The sequence below is a fragment of the Schistocerca piceifrons genome, chromosome 3 (genome assembly GCF_021461385.2).
Source record: "Schistocerca piceifrons isolate TAMUIC-IGC-003096 chromosome 3, iqSchPice1.1, whole genome shotgun sequence".
In the NCBI taxonomy this organism is placed as follows: Eukaryota; Metazoa; Arthropoda; class Insecta; order Orthoptera; family Acrididae; genus Schistocerca; species Schistocerca piceifrons.
Window position 1 is genome coordinate 186,781,203 of NC_060140.1, and position 22,598 is coordinate 186,803,800.

The 22,598-nt window shown below is 43.3% G+C and overlaps 1 protein-coding gene across 1 annotated transcript in view; it reads left to right on the forward strand.

Moving 5' to 3' along the window:
- The first annotated feature begins 12,402 nt into the window (after positions 1-12,402).
- The window catches only part of LOC124789398 (2-iminobutanoate/2-iminopropanoate deaminase-like), a 52,712-nt gene continuing 42,516 nt past the window's right edge, over positions 12,403-22,598 (forward strand). Inside the window, exon 1 of the mRNA XM_047256733.1 lies at positions 12,403-12,571. Coding sequence (XP_047112689.1) covers positions 12,420-12,571 — 152 coding nt within the window. The 5' untranslated portion in view covers positions 12,403-12,419. The remainder of the gene's footprint in view (positions 12,572-22,598) is intronic.

Genomic DNA, 22,598 nt, shown 5'->3' on the forward strand with positions numbered 1-22,598 from the left:
GCATTACACTGTCATGCAAACTAGGTAATCGGATGTTACGTAGCGGCATTTACATGATCGGTTTAGGATGCGTGCAAATCGTAATTCTGTCCATTTCAGGTCGGAGACAAGAGGGAACTTTTAAGCTGTGAGGAGCCCAACCGCTCACAATAGCAGCGAACGGTCAAAAGGCGGTGGGAACATCCGGTCACTGGGAATTGCGAGCGGAGCCCCAATACGTGGCTGGCGGCTTTCTCCGTTGATGTCATGTCTCAAGGGCCAGACCGATAAACGCTCGCTATTTTTACAATGGCTGGGGGCAGTTTTCTCGCGAAAGCCATACGTTTTGGGCAGGAATGCGCCAGCTCTGCGCCACGGCTATGTTACTGTTTTGGACGTTTGGAGACATGATCACCGAGTTCCATGGGACAGCAGACAGAATGGCGTCACATGTAGCACACTAATTATTGTATTCGATTGGTGCCCGTAGCCATAAAAGCTTCTCGAGCAAATTCCTGGCGCAGGCTACGAGGTTGCCCAGAAAGTAGCGCACCACATTTTTTTTTTTTTTTTCAGCCGAAAACAAAGCTACGAAGGCGAAACGTTACGTACGTATTATGCGGGTCACTCCAAAAGAAATGCACACTATTTTTGTAACAATACAGTTTTCATTCTGCATGTGTGAAAGTTTTACAGTGTGTAGATACAAACTTCCCGCTTGTTTTCAAACTTAGTTCAACCTGTTCCCGTGAGTGGCGCCGTCGTAGCCAGTCTTCAAGATGGCTGCTACACTTGACGTTCGTCAGAAGCAACGTGCTGTCATAGAATTCCTTTGCTGTGAAAACGAGACAGTGGGAAACATCCACAAGAAGTTGAAAAAGGTGTATAGAGATGCTGCTGTCGATCGCAGTACAGTTAGTTGGTGGGCAAGCAGGTTACGTGATGAAAGCGGGCATGGCAATATTGTGGATTGTCCTTGCAGCGGCAGGCCTCGTACTGCACACACTCCAGACAATGTGCAGAGAGTTAACGAATTGGTGACTGCTGACAGACGCATCACAGTGAACGAATTGTCACGTTACGTTGGGATAGGGAAAGAAAGTGTTTGCAGAATACTGAAAGTGTTGGCGTTAAAAAAGGTTTGTGCTAGGTGGGTTCCCAGGATGCTGACAGTGGCTCACAAAGAAACAAGAAAAACGGTATGCAGCGAACTTTTGGAACAATACGAGAATGGTGGAGATGAATTTCTTGGAAGAATTGTGATAGGTGATGAAATATGGCTCCACCATTTTTCACCAGAGACGAAGAGGCAATCAATGGAGTGGCATCAGGCAAATTCATCCAAGAAAAAAAATTCAAAACAACACCTTCTGCTGGAAAAGTTGTGGCTACAGTGTTTTTAGATTCTGAAGGACTCTTGCTTGTGGACATCATGCCAAGTGGAACAACTATAAATTCTGATGCATATGTGATGACACTGAAGAAACTTCAAGCTCGACTGAGTTGTGTTCGACCACATCGGCTAAAGCAGGATGTTTTGCTGTTGCACGACAATGCACAGCCACATGTCAGTCATAAAACCGTGGAAGCGATCACAAAACTTGGATGGACAACACTGAAACACCCGCCTTACATGGTCTCGCATTCGGGAGGATGACGGTTCAATCCCGCAACCGGCCATACTGGTTTTCCATGATTTCCCTACATCGCTCCAGGCAAATGCCGTGATGGTCCCTTTGAAAGGGCATGGCCGAATTCCTTCCCCATCCTTCCCTAATCCGATGAGACTGATGACCTCGTAGTTTGGTCTCTTCCCCCAACACAACACAACCCTGCCTTACATTCATGACCTGGCTCCATGTGACTATCATCTCCTTGGGAAACTGAAAGACTCTCTTCGTGGAACAAGGTTTGAAGATGATGACTCCCTTGTGCATGCTGCCGAACAGTGGCTCCAACAGGTTGGTCCAGAATTTTACCGTGCGGGTATACAGGCGCTGGCTCCAAGATGGCGTAAGGCAGTTGAGAAGGATGAAAATTATATGGAGAAATCAAAATATTGTTCCTAAAGGATGTATCTACACACTGTAAAACTTCCAAACATGTAGAATAAAAGATGAATTATAAAATAATAGTGTGCATTTCTTTTGGAGTGACCCTCATATTTGAAGTCTCCTGAGTGAGCGTGCCAAGTTTCCGTCACTTCCGACAGATAGCATAGCTGTAGGACAGTTTCAAAATGGCGTCTGTAGGCGACGTACGATACAAGCAGCGTGCCATCATTCAATTTCTCATTGCAGAGAAAGGAACTTTGGAGAATATTCACAAACGTTTGTGCAATGTCGATGGAGCATCTGCTGTCGACAGAAGTACATTAGTAGCTGGGCACAGAGGATGAGGTCACCAGAAGGCGGTTCGCCGGAGCTCCACGATTTGCAGCAGTCGGGGAGACCATCCACGGCTGTCACACCTGACATGTTGCAGCGAGACGCCATTGAAGGGTGTCATTCGTGGAAGACATTTTGAGAACAATGAGAAGGTAATTCACACAATGAAGCACTGGCTGCGCTACCTGGACAAGGATTGGTACCAATAGGGCATAGACGCCCTTGTTTTGCACTGGAGGAAGGCCATAGAACTGGGTGGAGATTACACGGAAAAACAGGGTGAGTGCATAAAACACCATTCTTTCGTGTGTGTAATTCTCATTATGTTCAACAAAGAACTGTTGAAGAAAACATGCGGTGCATTACTTTCTGGGCAAACCTCGTATGATAGGTTGCTCGACTGTCAAGTCAGCGCACGTTTGCAGTCACCGTCGGGAAGTGGCGGGAAGGAATGGTGTTGAAGCCTAGGTTGACGCTGTAAGGTGGTGAGAGCTTCGACAAATTGTCGTAAGGCCATTATTCGCGGAAGCTTTGTTCATCAGCGACGACTGACAGAGTTCTGGCAAAGCAGAGTAGTCGCTAACTGGGCGCCGGGCGGAAGATTATTTGAGGCTGTTGGTTTCTGGCCACCACAGGAGTCGTTCGCGCACGTTGCTATCCATGCCACAGACTTAATTTCATTCGCAGTAGCACTTGCCCGGATATCGGACAAGCATTTAGTTTTTTTCGTGCTTCGGTCGGTCTCCAAGATGGAGCCCATCTCCATACAGCGGAGCCGACCACGAGAAGCAGCCGTCATCAGCACGCCATCTTTCGCCGTAGTGTCTGGAGTACACGCAGCTCCGGCCAGTAGTTTCAGTTGATTTTCAGCCGCCCAACATTCGAATTGAGGCTTCTCAGCAATGGCGTCAGTCGAATCACATTGCCTCCTTAGGGGATATCGTGGTACTGCATCCGATTATCCACTCGTTTATCGATGTTATACAGTTCACATGTTCTCTTTGCTCCCCTTCTCATAATAGAGAAGCACACTAGATTCAATCCAGTGTCGTTTGTGCTAGGTTCTTGTCAACACCTCTATCAGCTGAAGACTATTTACATGTATGGTTTACGTTAATATAGTGATTCTTCCTTGTACATATTCATGATCGATTTTGTGTTCTATTTAATGAAAATAAATGTAATTGTTTAGGACGGAACTTATCAGTTAAACAGTCACTCTCGCCAAAATCCTTTCCCATCATCGTTTTTGGAGGGAAACTTTGACCAATTGAGTTAGTGAATAAATTACATGAAAGGTTGCCACCACACATAGGATTTATGTCAGGGCCATTACAAGATTGCTTTACGCACCTTGTGCAGATTAAATATAAACCCCTTTGGGTGTGATTTACATAACATTGTGATTCTGCCCCCTAACATGCATACCAGTTAAGAGTCCCACAATAGCAAACACGCGGCTTGTTTCCTGTATCACTTCCAATGAAACTGGCTCATACGACTTGTCGCAGCTAATAACATTCATCTCACGAGCATGCTGATTTCTTTGTTACAAAGGAGTTTCTGTCTTCAAGGTTCTCCTGAGGCCAGACACTACGGCTCTTGAATCCGGCGTGTCATTGTTGCCTATGATCTCCTCTTGCTAAGAAACATTTCTAGAGAATCGCTGTTAAATAGGCCCTACTTTTTGTTAGCTCGGAATGAAAACCCATCGAGAATAACTGTGGAATACGCAGTACTGTACAACACGTAGACAACCGAATTGCCTCGTAAGTCTCGTTGCTGAGGAAAGCCGCTCCTTGCTCATGGCATGTTTTTTTTCCACTTTATCCAGATATGCGAGGAACTCATTTTCCAGCCAATGAATCCTGTCATCATCTGTGTTGAAAAAATGGATCGTGTCAGGAAAAAAATTTAGCTTTACTATAACTGTCAACATGATGGATGTTGAACCATTTCTGAATCATTTTCATGAAATATACGGTCGCTGTGCAGACTTGGAACAAATGGGCTTTTGGCTGTACGGAATGTGTTTGGACATATTACAGAGCTGTTACTACTGGTGTAGAAAGTATACCCCTCGCTCGCTTCAAATACTTTTTTATGTATTTAGGGCTTCGTGTTTTAGAGTCAAAAAGTGGACAGGTTTTACGACTTGATTTGTTTGCAGTTCAGAGATTTTTCATGTGAGAGCCACTTATTTCGTCTTCTCCATCAAAGACGGTCTTCCCCAAAAGCATGTTTCTTATATTTTTAAAATATGGCATTGATCAAACGCAAGAAGTAATTTTCAGCTTTTTTTAGATCATCTGGGTGAGTAATTTGTGACTTCTGGTCTTACCACTGGAAAGGCGTCTCATCATATTTGCATTGGTCTTATGATTGTCAGTAACTAGGCATAGTATAAGAAATCCGCACTCCTCGATCTCTCTGACAACAACACTGTCAAATTATGTTGTTCCTTGCCTGAGATTCTTTCGTAACTTCGCATGTATTGAGGCTAGTGTTCTGAGAGCTTTTGTTAAAGGGTGTCGTTTTATGATCAAAAAAGGTATCCAGCTTTCTGTCATATTGTTATTTCACTGCTGTTCGTCCAATATCAAGGAACAGAATCTTTCAACGTCATTCAAACGTTTAGATTCTAAGATTAATCTCTCTTTTACAAAGTTCCTAACTCCTGTTTCGCACGAGCGTCGTCCAAATAGCGGGACAGTGTGCTCGTAGAAGGAAACTGTGAGATATTTTTGTAGCATGTATGTATGCTTTGGGTGATACTGATTTTCACGATATACTACGTTCTATAATACGTTCTGTCCATCTGAGAGAATATTTCTTGAAATTTGCTATTTGCACAAGAAATAAGGAATATTTTACATTTGATGGATCTTACTCTGCTGTTTTAATTATATGTGACAAAGCTTTGTGACAATTGCTGTTATAATACACCAACTACTGAGTGGTTTCGTTGAGTTTCCTTTCAAGACCTAAAAGTTTAACCCGTGCAATTTATTTTGCTCTATTTTCATCACCTTTCCGTCTAAAATGTCACTCTGGATACTGTGTGTTGTATAGCTAGAGAAGGCCGAAATGCACGCGTTAAACTCAAGCAGGCTGGCGTGAGGTCTGAAACAGGATATGTAATGAATGCTATAAAGAAAAGTACGTAGCTGCTGGAATACTTAACTTTAATCCATTATTTGAATACATCGTTCTGGACGGTACGTTCAAGACTATAAACTGTTAATGGCGCCTTGCTAGGTCGTAGCCATTGACTTAGCTGAAGGCTATTCTAACAATCGTCTCGGCAAATGAGAACGTAATTCTCAGTGAACCATGGCTAGCAACGTCGGCTGTACAACTGGGGCGAGTGCTTGAGACCTGCCGTGTGGTGGCGCTCGGTCTGCTATCACCGACAGTGGCGACATGCGGGTCCGACATGTACTAAATGGACCGCGGCTGATTTAAGCTACCACCTAGCAAGTGTGGTGTCTGGCGGTGACACCACATTCCTCCCCCGCAAATCGGCGAACGGTTGTGTTATAAGGCTTCCGCCCGCCGTGGGGAGGACCCCATGTTGACGTATGCGATGAGGTGGGGAGCCTAACAACAGGCGAGGCTGTGCTACCCGCACCCGGCCATTCGGTCCGAGGGGAGCTAGGAAACGCCTGAAAACCTAGTCCAGGGTGCACGCCAACATGCGGTGTATGCGCCCGTAAAGAGACAAGAGGGGCCGAAGGGTCGACCTCCATCGCGTCGGGGTACCCGACGCGCGAAGACCCCATGTGGTCCGGAGCGGGCAAGAGGTCCATGGCGGAGGACAGCTGGTCACGGGAAGCGATCGGCGGCGCGTGACCCAGGGAGGCGCCAGACGGTTGCAGCGACGCGTCCACTGCGGGCGGCGCCGGCGGGTGAACAGGCGGCGGCGACGGCGGCGGCGGGGCGTCGCCATGGGGCAAAATGGAAGGCATCGTCGGTAACACCTGGGGATGAGGCGAGCCAGTAGATGGGTCCCCAGGGCGCCGTCGCTGAAAGCAGACGGGGAGCGGCAGAACCCATGCGACGACAGAGGCGCAGCTGATTGAGATGCCGACGCACCTCACCAGAGGCCCCAAAACCAAATACATCGCGCGGCCGAGGCAGCGAAGAATGCGCCCTGCGAGCCAACGCCGTGAACCTCGATAGTTGCGATAGAATACAACGTCACCTGGAACAAAAGCAGGAGTCTGCCGCTGCACAGGAACCTGATGCGGCGGTTGCACCAAAGACATCAAGGTTCGATGAGGACGACCGTGCAACAACTCAGCCGGCGAGCGACCATCTCGCGGCTGAGAGCGATATGAGGACAAAAAGAGCAACAACGCGTCCTCCCGAGAATGCGACTCTTTCAACTTCAACATCTGTGACTTGAAAGTCCGGACCAATCGTTCAGCGGCACCGTTTGACTGAGGTGAAAACGGCGCGGATGTCAGATGTTGAATACCATTGGCCTTGCAGAATGACTGAAATTCTGCGGACATGAATTGTGGGCCATCGTCGGAAACAATAGTCTGCGGAAGACCTTCAATGCAAAAGATAGCGGACAACGCTTGGATGGTGGCAGAAGACGTCGTGGAAGACATCCGGACAACAAAAAGAAAACTACTGAATGAATCGACCACAACCAACCATCGAGCATTCCAGAATGGACCAGCAAAATCGATGTGTAAGCGTTGCCAAGGGGAAATGGCTTTTGGCCATGCAAAGAATTTCCGCGGTGGTGTGGATTGTTGTTCGGCACACGCCATGCAAGAAGAGCACATATGCGTAATCGCAGCATCGATTCCAAACCAAGTACAGTGCTGACGAGCAAGTTGTTTCGTTCGCACTATACCCCAATGTCCTTGGTGAAGAAGCCGTAAGACAGAGGACTGTAACGAACGTGAGACCACGACTCTGGACTGATCATTATCAGAACACAACAACAAAACACCACGTCGTACAAAAAGTCTCTCCTTGTAAGCAAAAAATCGGCGAACCAACGGATCCACGGTCCGTGACTTTGACAAGGGCCATTGCGTAGCAACAAAACGCAAAACGGTAGCAAGGACAGGGTCAGTAGCTGTGGCTGTAGCTACACGACGAAAATCAATCGGAAACGATTCGACCACGTCATCAGTTTCCGCATCAATGAACAGGCAAGCAAGTTCGGAAGAATCGAATGCTCTATCCTCAGCAACAGGCAAACGGGACAACGCATAAGCGTTTCCGTGCTTAGCAGTGGACCAATACAAGATATCGTAGCGGTACTGCGAGAGGAAAATAGACCAGCGAATGAATTTCTGCGCTGTACGTGGAGGTACAGGCTTGTTCGGATGAAAAAGCGACGTCAAAGGCTTGTGGTCTGTGATGATGGTAAAGTGACGACCATACAAGAAATCATGGAACTTAGTAACACCAAATACGAGAGCCAAGGCTTCTTTCTCGATCTGTGAATAATTTCTTTGCGCAGACGAGAGCAATTTTGACGCAAAGGCAATAGGGCGATCATGCGATCCATCTTAGTGCGCAAGCTCAGCACCGATCCCGAAATCCGATGCATCCACCATCAACAAAAGGGGTTGCTGGGGATCGAATGGCGTAAGGCAAGGATTTGAAAGCAACGCCGATTTCAACTGGCGAAAGGCGCGTTCGCATTCCGTCGTCCAGACAAACGGAACACCTTTACGGCGTAAGCGATGAAGCAGTGCTGAAATGGAAGAGGCATGCGGGATATACCGGGTGGAATAGTTAATTTTTCCCAACACACTCTGTAGCTGCTTCAAATTCTGCGGCAAAGGCAAGTCGTGTATGGCACGGAGGTGCTCTGGACTCGGATGTATGCCTTGGGCATTGATTACATGTCCCAAATATGGTAAGTCACGAGCAAGAAACACACATTTGTCCTTCCGCAAGCGAAGACCATTTTGTCGCAATACCTGAAATAATGTTTGGAGGTTGGCTAAGTGTTCTTCTTCTGTCTTTCCGGAGATCACAATATCGTCCAGATAGTTTGCTGCAGTAGGGACTGACGCACAAACGGTTTGCAGATATTGCTGAAACAATGCAGGGGTGGATGCACACCCGAATGGCAGTCTTTTGAAGCGATACAAACCAAGATGCGTGTTAACCACCAAGACGCGCTGGGATTCGTCGTCCACTGGTATTTGCAAGTACGCATCTGCTAGGTCCAACTTCGAAAAGTATTTACCCGGGCACAGTTTATCAAAAAGATCTTCCGGGCGGGGTAAAGGAAAAGTGGCAATCACTAGTTGTGGATTCACTGTTGCCTTGAAGTCCACACAAAGTCTCAATTTTCTGGAAGGTTTTGGCAAAATTACTAAGGGTGATGCCCAGAGAGAAGCCTGCACACGTTCAATTACACCTTGTGATTCTAAATCGTTTAATGTCCTTGCGACCTCATCACGCAATGCGTGGGGAACATTGCGCGCTCTGAAAAGTTTCGGTTGCGTGTTGACTTTCAGTCCCAAATGTGCTTTATAGTTCTTAGCGCAACCAAGGCCCGGTGCAAAAATGTCTGCAAATTCTTCACATAGACGAGAAACACTGGCTAAAGGCACAGTCTGGTTCACTGATAGGACCTGATTTACTATAGACAAGTTAAACAACTGAAATAAATCTAAACCAAACAAATTCACAGCAGAAGAAGAACGTAAAATGACACAAGTTTTGTTTGTCCCTTGTATGTTGCAAGAAGGCTGCACTGTCCTAACACTGGGAGATGCTGTCCTGAATAACTAGTTAGCTTAACATTTGCGGCACGCAACGGAGGTGTGCCCAGTTGTGTGTACGTGTCTTTATTGATCAATGAAACTGCAGCTCCGGTATCGAGCTGGAATGGGATCACGTTGCCATTAATGTCCAAATCTACAAAAAGTTTATTGTCCTGCTGACGACAAGAGTGACTGTCTCGTGCAATGTGAACAGACACTGGTACAGAATCACTCGCGACTTGACGTGATTTCCGTCGATGCCGATGCACACTTTTTGTGGGACGAACACAGTCACTGTTAGAAGGAGTGGTACTGGGAGGAGTGGAATTAACTACATGAATTTCCATGGGCGAAGGTTCACGAGCCTGAGTATTCGTGGTTCGATTCCGGCGCGAAGCAAAGGCCCTGGAATGGTTGTGAATGTCCGATCGGAGCTTTTTCTGGCAAACACTCTGAACATGTCCTTTTTTATTACAGAAAAAGCAAATAGCCTGGCGTGACGGGCAATTCTCACGCGAATGTCTAGTAACACACCGCGGGCATGATTTCACTGCATTTGCATGCTTGCGCGGTACACGTGGCTGCGCGGACGTTCGCGAGGGCTGTTTACCGTTCCGTGCAGCTCGCCCGGCGGGCCGGTTAATATGACACACAGCTGGCGAAGTTGCAAATGATTCCTGAGCAAAGTCAAGTGTGTCTTGCCTATCCAATATGTCTATCACTTGTTGAAGGGAGGGATTGACTAGTTTCAAAATTTGTTCCCCTATACGAGCATCAGAAACGTTCTGTGCACTTGCATCACGCACCATAGTATCTGAATAAGGGAGTCCACATTCACACTCAAAAGCACAATCCCTAGTAAGGCCTTGCAAAGTTGCAACCCACTCCCGATTAGTTTGACCAGCCGTACGTTTTGTACGAAAGAACGTACACCTTTTTGCAACGACATTGACTGTTTCTTTGAAATATGCATCCAATGCCGACAAAATTTCTTCGTAGGACAGAGTTGCTACGTCGCGTCGGGGAAACAATTTCACTATCACACGGTACGTCTGGACGCCGACACACGATACTAAGTGAGGCTGCCGCTCATTACCTTGAATTCTGTAGGCGGCGAGATGGAATCCAAATTGGCGTGACCACTCCGTCCATGTTTCCATTTCCGCATCGAATGGGCGAAACTGGGGTGCAACAGCATGTTGTGGCTGCGGTAGCGGTGAAGCGGCGGCTGCCGCATCGGTTTGCATTGCACGTTGACCCTGGACGAGCTGTCCAAGGGCATCCAATAACGCCTGCGTCTGCTGATTCTGCAAGCGATAAAATTCGGACAGTACATCTGGAGATTGTGGCGAAGCCATGACAAGTAAATGAAGCAAATAGAAAGACGACTGTTTTTAGCCTCGTCGCCACTTGTTGTATATTTAGAGAAGGCCGAAATGCACGCGTTAAACTCAAGCAGGCTGGCGTGAGGTCTAAAACAGGATACGTAATGAATGCTATAAAGAAAAGTACGTAGCTGCTGGAATACTTAACTTTAATCCATCATTTGAATACATCGTTCTGAACGGTACGTTCAAGACTATAAACTGTTAATGGCGCCTTGCTAGGTCGTAGCCATTGACTTAGCTGAAGGCTATTCTAACTATCGTCTCGGCAAATGAGAGCGTAATTCTCAGTGAACCATGGCTAGCAACGTCGGCTGTACAACTGGGGCGAGTGCTAGTACGTCTATCGAGACCTGCCGTGTGGTGGCGCTCGGTCTGCGATCACTGACAGTGGCGACACGCGGGTCCGACATGAACTAATGGACTGCGGCCGATTTGAAGCTACCACCTAGCAAGTGTGGTGTCTGGCGGTGACACCACACTGTGTAATGGGAAGAACTGTAATTATTATTATTGCCGTGATACCTGTGCGGGGAGACACATGAAGAAATGGTTTGACCATGGATCTGATAACAGTCCTCCTTTCTTGTTTGACTTGTTTGGCTTTATAAAACTGGATAAAAAAGAGAAAAACCAAGGGAACAACAGCATCCTGCAGTTTCTCAGTGTTCAATACATATCAATAGTCAGGAATAAGATCTAGAGTTTACTGTTGCGAAATCTGCTCCAGATATTTCTTTAAGCCATGATACTCTGGAATCGCACTGGCTGAAAAATTCGTGAAATGAAACCCCCTTCACTTTACCACGTTGGCTCCTTCAAAAAGTAACACAGCATTACACCATTGGTGTCAGTAAACTGAAACCTGTAACGTAACATCGCTGTGTTCATGTAAATGCACGGCAAGATCATAAGAAATAACTAATTTGAGCAGATGTGCCAGTGAGAGGGGAAATTAGAGAAGGCATGTGAAACACGAAATGTGCATCGGATTTATGAAAGCTTTGTAGTGGTTTCTCTTAATAAATTACTGCGTTTACATACATCCGTGTAATGGAATAAATCCAACGTAATTTCTTTACGACACCTCAATATAATGCCGCAAATCTACTCAGGTAAACGAACAAGCACGATATTTACTCCATTTGCGCATTTGATTCTCATCTCTATCCAGCGCGTCACAGCGGCAAAGAAGACAACTCCGAGATGTTCGTATAGTTTGTACGAATGCCGAGCGAACTGAGCAGGCTGGGCGAATAGAAGCGATAGTAACATTACGGAGACGCTGAACGAACTCCAGTGGTAAACGCTACGAAAGAACGTTGTGCATTATCAAGTGGGTTACTGTTGATATTCTGTGAGAGTACGGTGCCAGAAAGCGTCGCGCAACATATCACTTCCTCCAGCATATTCCTCGTGAAATGACCAGGACGAGGAAATTCGACAAATTAGACCTAATACAGAGATTTACGCACAATCATTCTTTTCGCGCACGGTTCGCAAATGGAAAAATAGCACCACCAAAATCACGCACCGCCACACACCGTTAGGCAGCTTGCAGAGCAGATGTCAGCTGCATATTTTCACTAGAACTTCTATAAATAAATCACATTAAAATTTTGGCTAACCAGTCAACTTCATATATTGCTGGCAGCATGACGATTGAATAAAAATAAGATTGACTATAAATTGTTGAAACATTTCGTAAGCTCTGTGGACACATCTCTCGGCTTGTTGCCAGTTTGTAACAATAAAAATAAATGTCGCTCTTTTAGGTTGAACGCATGTGTAACTGCAGCGGCGTGTAGTTGTATCATCGCTGGTGCCCGTTTATCACTGCGCGTGCTGGCAATACGACAGCGACGAGCGGCGCGATAGCAGTGCAGTCCGTGACCTCGACAGGTCCCTGTTGTGACGTAATGTTATGCCAGCAGAGCTGCCGCCGACTGTTGACTGGAGCAGTCGCACAGCTGCTAGCCTGCCGATCACCAGCACTCGCTGCCGGCATGTCCAAGACTGTCAGGAAGATCATCAGCACAGCGAAGGCGGCGCCGCCTGTTTCCGCCTACAGGTAAACTGCTCGAGTCTACTGACTGGTATGCTTATTTCATGTAAGACATAATTGCGTCGGTACTGCATTCCTTACCTAATGGAGTAACCTGAATTCCTGAAAGTGTAATGAATACTCTCTTGCAAGTTAATACTTGGTTTCTCTGCCATGGACTATCACCGAATTCATGAGAGTAAATCAATAAATGAAACCGAAAATTCGTAAATATTTGGTGCTTATTTTGATAAGAACTTGAACTGGAAGTCAGATGCTTCAGATCTTGACATATGGTTAAGGTTTTTTGTAATTTCCAAGAATGATTGCCTATCGAAGTCGCGGGGTCCAAACGATATATATCGAACGTGCGATCGTAAATGGATCATGCAACTCTGGTGGCGGGCGTTATGAGTATGTTTACGGTGGTCGCTACAGTCGACAAAAGAAGAATGTTACAAAAATACTTGTATTTGCAAGGGAGACGACTTACCTTACTCGTCTTCGGTGTTGTCATCATGTGAAAGTCCATTACGGTGGTCTGGATGGATAATTTGGAAGAGTCAAACCATATATTCTTCCTGGTACTCGTTCGTTTTCCGCACTGTCCGCAATGAAATTGTAAACGTTATTTCAGCATCGAAATTGTTCTTACGAAGTTCTACACACTTCGCACTACCCCAATCTACATAGCATCTTCTTTCCTCGCCCGGTGGTACTCCATATTTGTGACAAAACGTCGAACAATTTTCTACGCTGGATAAACATGGAATTAGATTTTTCCATGTGAGAGAATCCGCCGAAGAAACATCAAGAACACCAGACATCACACTCACTAACGACATAAATCGTCTGGGATTCCCTAGCAACTCACGAATATGTAATGCAGGTATGTAATATAGACCAACTAAGGGAACGACGGAAAAAGATAAAAATGACGATCACAAATAATTGATCACAACGCCCGCCACCAGAGTCGCATGATCGATTTACGATCGCATGTTCAATATGTATTGTTTGGACACCGCAACTTCGATAGGCAATCATTCTTGGAAATTACCAGCTTTTTCTCGCCATACTGCCAATAATTCGGTACAAAACGTCTGAGCTCTGAAAATTTTGCGTCACGATTATCTGATTTTGTAGACGAAAATGTCAAAAATCTGACTATACCCATTTTCATTCAGAAATGTCGCATGCAATATTATTCGGATATAATTCATAATTCGTCACTGAGGTAAAACGTATTTTCATTTTGTCGGTTGTTGTCAATGTTGTCGCACGACTGTATTACTTCGTCTAAAAAATAAAACAAACCGCATTCAGACACTAAGTGTTGTTCATTTCAGTGCATTTAGAGCGCTGACGGCTCATGTTCAGGAACTTCAACAATGAAAAGTTTGCATAAATTTCTTGAATTCAGGCCACTGTTGGTCCTGTCAGGTGTACAGAAGTATATTACCTGCTACACTGAGTTGTAATGGAGCTACAGTTTTAGCGGAGCCGAGATAATGTGTCGTATATTAACATAAAATAAAGATTAGAAATGTATAAACAACATAAAAACGACATTAACAATAATAATCAATGACTCTTTCACATCGCGCTGCTTTCATGAATATCTGAAACAAGCAAAAGTACGGTAATACCAATGCAAAAATGAAATGGTGATACAGAAAATGTAAAACGCTACAGACCAATTTCTTCGTTATCTTGCATTCCCAAAACAATAAAGACCATATGGAAAATAGATTAATGAAATACTGAATAAATACAACCTCTTGTGCTGTGGACTGTTCGTTTCAGGCCCACAAGAAGTACGAAACCAGCTATAGCACAGTTTACTGAAGTTGTACTTGAAGCTCTAGACTCGGACGAGAACACAACACGCACACAAGCGATCACAGGTTTTATTACCCAACTTTCTACACTGAAGAGCCAAAGAAACTGATACACCCTAATATCACGCAGGGGCCCCGCAAGCATGCAGTAGTGCCGCAACGTGACCCGGCATTAACTCGGTAATTTCTGAAATAGTGCTGGAGGGAATTGACACCATGAACCCTGCAGGGCTGTCCATAAATCCGTAAGAGTCTCTTCTGAACAGCCAGCACGTTGCAAGGCATCCCAGATGTGCTAAATAATGTTCATGCCTGGGGAGTTTGGTGGTCAGCGGAAGTGTTCAAACTCAGAAGTGTGTTCCTGGAGCCACTCTGTAGCAATTTTGCACTTGTGGGGATGTCACATTGTTCTGCTGGAATTGCCCAAGTACGTTCAATGCACAATGGACATGAATGGATGCAGGTGATCAGACAGTATGCTTATGTATGTGTCACCTGTTTCAGTCGCATAGAGGCATATGAGGGATCCCAAAGCACTCCAACTGCACTCGGCCCACACTATTACAGAGCTTCTGCCAGCCTGAAAAGTCCCCTGCTGACATGCAGGATCTGTGGATTCATGAGGTTGTCTCCATACCTGTACACGCCCATCCGCTTGATACAATTTGAATCAAGACTCGGCCAACTATGCAATGTGTTTTCACTCATCAATAGTCCAATGTCAGTGCTGACAGGCCAAGGCAAGGCATAAAGCTTGGTACTGTGCAGTCATCAAGGGCACATGAGTGGGCCTTTGGCTCTGAAAGCCCGTATCGATGTTTCGTTGAATTGTTCACGTGCTGGCATTTGTTGATGGCCCAGCACTGAGATCTGCAGCAATCTGCAGAAAGGTTGCACTTCTGTTCAAGGCGAACAATTCTCTTCAGTCTTTGTTGGTCCCTTTCTTGCAGGTCTTTTTTTCCGGCCACAGCAGTGTTGGATACTTGATGTTTTACTGCATTCCTGACATTCAATGTACACTTGTGAAATGGCTGTACAGGAAGCTCCCCACTTCATCGCTACCTCGGAGATGCTGTGTCCCATTGCTCATGCGCTGACTATAACACCTCGTTCACTCACTTAAATCTTGATAAAGTACCATTGTAGCAGCAGTAACTGATCTAACTAATGCATCAGACACTTGTCTTATATAGACGTTGCCAACTGCAGTGCTGTATTCTGCCTGTTTACATACCTGTGTATTTGAATATGCAGGCCTGTACCAGATTCTTTGGCACTTCAGTGTATTAGACAAATTAGGACTGCTGGAAATAAGAGGTATGGCAAAGAACTTGTTTAAATTATATGGAAAACTGGGTGCAATGACTTGAAATCTCATATTTCTGAAAGTAGTAAGACATTTATCAGATTCAAAATATATTAATCTAGGCATCCTCCAGGAAAGTGTATTGGGCCCAGTCCTCTTCCTTACATACACACCTCAACAAAAGTTTGGAATATCATAGTTTACTGCAATGAGTTCTTATAGTACATACACTGTGGTTTGTACAATATCTTATTATCAAAATAAAAATAATCCCTTCTGAAGACAATGATTTTGGTTAGTTACAAAAAAATCATTGTAAAACAAAGTGGGCTCTCTAAGTGTACATGTTGCAAGACAAAGACAGTGAAAATCTTTCTCACATGACGATTATGTCTTTAGTAGTGAGTATGTCCTCTGCAAGGTATAATCTGGATGATACCATCAAGTTTATCTTGGTATATAAGATTCCACTCCTCAATGACAGTCTCAGTGAGGTTCTGAAGATCAGTTGGATTCGGGCACTGTGCAATGGCCATCTTTAACAGTTCCCATGCATGCTCAGTTGCATTCATGTCTGGAGACAGTGCTGGCCAATGCATTTGGTTGACATTGCATCTTTGAAGATACCGAGACGCTCCTAGACTACGGAGCAATCTCGCATTGTCATTTTCAATATTTCTGGCAGCTGATGTTGGGCATCTGTGAGCATACCGTTGGAGGAAACGATCCAGCATTGAAAGTTGTCATACAAGGATGACCACTGTGAGGTCTACATTTTCCATATTTCTCATCTTTCTGTACTTTCTCCACACCTTAGACACATCACTTTGAGTGATTCTGCTGTGTATGACCTGCTGAAAGTAAAGCCACTATCCTGGCTATTAAAGTATTGTATGCCTGTATGTGACATGTTACTGCAGTGCTGAACACAAACTGAATGTTGATATTGGACTGCTTGTGGTGAGCCGCTGCATCAACGGCATGTTTGCGTGACTTGGAAATGGCCACAAAGCATGCCAGTAGTAAGTACTGTCCAGTATATGGGTTAATGCATTAATGTTAATGCTGGATAATGCGTGAAGTGCCCAGGTCAGTGAGACCTCTAGTATCATAGAGCAAAATTTTATGATAGTATTGCAAACTTTTGTTGAGCAATGTATATAAATCATTTCCCACAGAGTGTCAGGTATGGAGAAAAATACTGTTTGGTAATGAGAACATTATAATGATGACAGACAAAAATTTGACACAGTTAACAGAAAAATCAAATGAACGTTTCAGAGACATCCACAACTGGTCATTTAAGATTAGAGTAACTTTAAATGTGAAAAAGACAAACTTTATAAACTTCTAACGAAATAAAAATCCCAATAATACTACATTAAAAGTAAACAATGATATAAGAGATTGTCTAACTGATACCATATTCTTGGGGATGAATGTAGACTGTCAATTGTAGAGGACAGAACAAGTGAGAATTTTGGCAAAGATACAGAAAGAAGTGTACAAATAGTAGTAACAGGTAACAGAGCACATGTAAAGAATTACTCAAGTGCTAGAAATTCAGACACTTCCATGTGAATAAATCTGTCACAACATAAATTATGTATGAAAAATCATAATCTCTACACCACAAACAGAACAATACACGACCATGGAACCAAACCCATCTAAACAGAAGAAACAAGCCAAAAAAAATAGTGTCTTATACCATGGAATAAAATTGTACCATAGGCTGCCACAAGAAATAAAAGATGTGAATGATCCCCACACTTTTAGCCAAAGGCTAAAAAAATATTTACCAAATAATAGCTGTTAAACTGTAAATGAATATTTAAAATAACTGTAGATGGTAACACAATGTTCAAGAACATTGCTCTGTGTAATAATTAGTCAAAACAATGTCCTTAATTTTTTTTTACCATACCATATTCAAACAGAAAACAGTAATATTGTATACCACTCGCAAACAGCAGACGAAAAATCTGAAACATTTAAACATTTTCTGTTACTATTTAAACTGCTGTTCCCCTTTAAAAACAAAAAAAAATGTATGTAACAACAGAGCAACCTCAGCAAACAGCAGGGGATAGCTTTTCTCCCTCAGCAAGACTAACCTTGGTAAAAGTGAAAAATTTAAGTACTACCTCACTGAAAAAAAGTCTTCTGATATCTTCATACAATAAAAGCAAATGAATGTGGCAAATAATCAATACAAAACATGTAGGAATAGAAGTAGCATTAGTAACATTAAACTTAAAGTAAATGTAACATTAATTACTAACCAAGATGAAGTAACTGAGAAATTTAGCTCCTACTTTATTGCAACTGTAGAAAAACTAACAGAACATTTAAAAAGTAATTGCCCCCTCAATCAGTCCTCAATACCTGTATCAATACAATATTTTTATCACCAACATTGAATGCAGAGACAGAAAAGATAATTCGTGGTAAAATAAAGAAAAAAATCAGCAGCAGAAGACATAATCCCTGCTTGTTGCTCCACAGATACAGCAAACTTATTAATAAAAGCCACTGTCTCATGTAATAAATGCTTACTTTTCAGATGCAATATTCCCAAGAAAACTTAAAATAACAGAAGCTGTATCCATACAAAAAAAAGGGATCTAAAGAAGATCCCAGCAACTGCCATCCAGTTACAGTGCTGTCTGTATTCAGCAAAATACTTGAAAAAAAATCTTTCTTCTGCTCAGTTATGTTTCCAATGCAAGTGACCTCCTTCTGGGTGTTTTTGTTTATTGCTGAATGAGAAAACTCTGTTTCTTATATATACCTGCAGATGTTGCTGTTACATAATTCTGAGAGGCTGTTAAGGATGAGGGAGAGGGATGGTAGAAGTTCTTCATTGGTGTTTTTATTATTTATTTTCATTGGTGGAAACCCAACATTTTGATTGGTGTTTGCATTACTGCTTGTAATGGGTGAAAATCAGCAAATGGAAAACCACGTGGCAGTTGTGGCATGGCATTGTTTTGTTGCTTCTTGTGCTGGCTGAAGTGTGCCACTACTCTTTGTACCTGCAGCTGCTGTGGTCTCCCGTACATCAGTGTGTATTGCTTCAGGTGAATTGTCATCCTTTAATGCTGTTATTGCTGGCAGCCGAGACATTGGAAGTTGGTACCTGACTTCTCTATTCATGATGACGGGTTGCTTGGCTATTTCTATTGCCCCTCTAATCTTCCTCCTGAATGTAAGAGGCTGCTTCAGCAGTGCACAAGCTTCAGCAAAATCAATGTGTTTGCCGCACTCATTCCAGTGTTCTGTCACCACTGACTTGGTGTGTTGTCTTAGTCAGATATATCTTGAGTGTACAGATATCTACAGGGTGGTCCATTGATAGTGACTGGGTCTAATATCTCACGAAATAAGCATCAAATGAAAAAACTGCAAAGAACGAAACTCGTCCACCTTGAAGGGGGAAACCAGATGGCGCTATGGTTGGCCAGCTAGATGGCACTGCCGTTGGTCAAATGGATATCAACTGCGTTTTAAAAAAATAGGAACCCCCATTTTTTATTTCATATTCATGTAGTATGTAAAAAAATATGAATGTTTCAGTTGGACAACATTTTTCGCTTTGTGATAGATGGTGCTGTAATAGACACAAATGTATAAGTACGTAGTATCACGTAACATTATGCCAGTGCAGATGGTATTTGCTTCGTGATACATTACCCGTGTTAAAATGGACCATTTACCAATTGCAGAAAAGGTCAATATCGTGTTGATGTACGGCTATTGTGATCAAAATGCCCGGCGCATGTGTGCGATGTATGCTGCTCGGTATCCTGGACAACATCATCCAAGTGTCCAGACCATTCGCCGGATAGTTACGTTATTTAAGGAAACAGGAAGTGTTCAGCCACATATGAAATGTCAACCACGACCTGCAACAAATGACGATGCCCAAGTAGGTGTTTTAGCTGCTGTTGCAGCTAATCCACACATCAGTAGCAGACAAATTGCATGAGAATTGGGAATCTCAAAAACTTCGGTGTTGAGAATGCTACATCAACATCGATTGCACCCGTGCCAAATTTCTATGCACCAGGAATTGCATGGTGACGAGTTTGAACATCGTGTACAGTTCTGCCACTGGGCACAAGAGAAATTACGCGATGATGACAGATTTTTTTTGCATGCGTTCTATTTGGCAACGAAGCATCATTCACCAACAGCGGTAACGTAAACCAGCATAATATGCACTACTGGGCAACGGAAAATCTATGATGGCTGCGACAAGTGGAACATCAGCGACCTTGGCGGGTTAATGTATGGTGCAGCATTATGGGAGGATGGATAATTGGCCCCCATTTTATTGATGGCAATCTAAATGGTGCAATGTATGCTGATTTCTTACGTAATGTTCTATTGATGTCACTACAAGATGTTTCACTGGATGACAGAATAGCGATGTACTTCTGACATGATGGATGTCCGGCACATAGCTCGTATGCGGTTGAAGTGGTATTGAATTGCATATTTCATGACAGGTGTATTGGTCATCAAAGCACCATACCAGGGCCTGCACTTTCACTGGATCTGACATCCCCGGATTTCTTTCTGTAGGGAAAGTAGAAGGATATTTGCTTTCATGATACACCGACAACGCCTGACAACGTGCGTCAATGCATTGTCAATGCATGTGCAAACATTATGGGAGGCGAACTACCCGCTGTTGAGAGGAATGTCGTTACACGTATTGCCAAATTTATTGAGATTGACAAGAAATCATTTTGAGCATTTATTGCATTAATGTGGTATTTACAGGTAATCACTCAGTAACAGCATGCATTCTCAGAAATTATAAGTTCACAAAGGTACGTGTATCACATTGGAACAACAGAAATAAAATGTTCAAACATACCTATGTTCTGTATTTTAATTTGAAAAACCTACCTGTTACCAACTGTTCATTTAAAATTGTGAGCCATGTGTTTGTGTCTATTACAGCACCATCTATCACAGAGTGAAAAAAGTGGTCCAACTAAAACATTCATATTTCTTTATGTAATACAAAAATATGTTATAAAAAATGGGGGTTCCTATTTTAAAAAACGCAGTTGATATCCGTTTGACCTATGACAGTGCCATCTAGCAGGCCAACCATAGCGCTGTCTGGTTTCCCCCTTCAAAGCTAGACAAGTTTCATTCTTTGTAGTTTTTTCGTTTGGTGCTTATTTCATGAGATATTTGGCCCGGTCACAATCAATGGGTCACCCTGTCTCGCCTATATACGCTAATCCTGTTCGCACCTGATTTCGTAAACTCCACGTACTGGCAAAGCAGCCTCTTACTTACAGAAGAAAGATTAGAAAGGCAATAGAAATAGCCAAGTGACCTGCCATCATGAACAGAGAAGATGGGAACAGACTTCAAACATATTGGCTGCCAGGAATAACAGCATTACGGGATGACAGCTCACGTGAAGCAATCCACACACATGTGCAGGAGACCTCAGCGGCCCCAGGTTTACAGAGTGCTGGCATGCCTCAGCTAGCACAAGAAAGCAGGAAAACAATGCCTTGTCACAACTGCAGATTCCACCAATCACAGGTAGCATTGCAAACACCAATCAAAACATCTTGCTTTCACCAAGGAAAAGAAATAACAAAAGCACCAATAAAGAACTTCTAACATCCCTCTCCTTCATCCTTAACAACCTGTCGGAATGAGGTAACAGCGACATCTGCAGGTATACAAGAAACATTTTTCTCATTCAGCAGTAAACAAAAACACCCTGAAGAAAGTCACTTTCAACAGTGACCTAAATATCGGTAGTTTTACATATTAACAATACAGTCACAAACCCAGAAAAATTTTGGCTGTGATGATGGCCGCGAATGCCTATGCTTGTAGTGTAGAATCTGTTAATGAGACAAATGTCTTAGGGATTCACATCACTGACACATTCATGTGGAAAAAACACATTGACGTGATTAGTTCCAGTATAAGCAAAGTTTGCTTTATGCTCTATTCAGTGAGAGAGGAGCAAAATGCCAGCACACTGACATGCATATGTTATACTCTTTTTCCATGCAGTACTATACTATGAAATTATTTTTTGGGTTCATGTTACTGACTCAGCAAAACAATTTAGACTGAAAAAAAAAACAATAGAAATAGAAAACAATTAGAGTACTCCTATACAAACAGCAAAGAGGAACATGTAAACCACTCTTCAAAAAATTAAACATTCTACCTCTCCCTGGTCAAAATGTGTTTGAACTGCTCTGTCTTATGAAACAAAACAGCAATAGACTGCACAGGAATATGGACAGTCACACCATAACACAAGGTCAGAAAAATTCGACTATTTCCCCATTCTGCTAAACTGTGTAGTAATAGTGTTAAATGTATGGGAATCAATTGAACACCATCTCCTAAAGGAAGTAGAAAGTATTCCAAAAGCAACTAAATTAAAAAATACTTAAGTGCACTCTTATAAAGCATTGCTTCTACAGCATACAAGACTTTCTTGAATGTGATCCCTCACAAACTAAATTATGTGTTTTGATTACCTTTCCAGACTAACCTATTGTCAGTTAATAAATTTCTGCTGTTTATGACCAGCATTATTATTTAAAAGTATTCTTGTTTTTATATTATTATGAATTCATATATTATATATCTTCAGTGTGATGTTCACTATAAGAAACAATGCAGTGTGTGTGTGTGTGTGTGTGTGTGTGTGTGTGTGTGTGTGTAAGATGATATGACTTACCATACGAAAGCGCTGGCAGGTCGATAGAAACACAAACAGACACATACATACACACAAAATTCAAGCTTTCGCAACAAACTGTTCCCTCATCAGGAAAGAGGGAAGGAGAGGGAAAGACGAAAGGAAGTGGGTTTTAAGGGAGAGGGTAAGGAGTCACTCCAA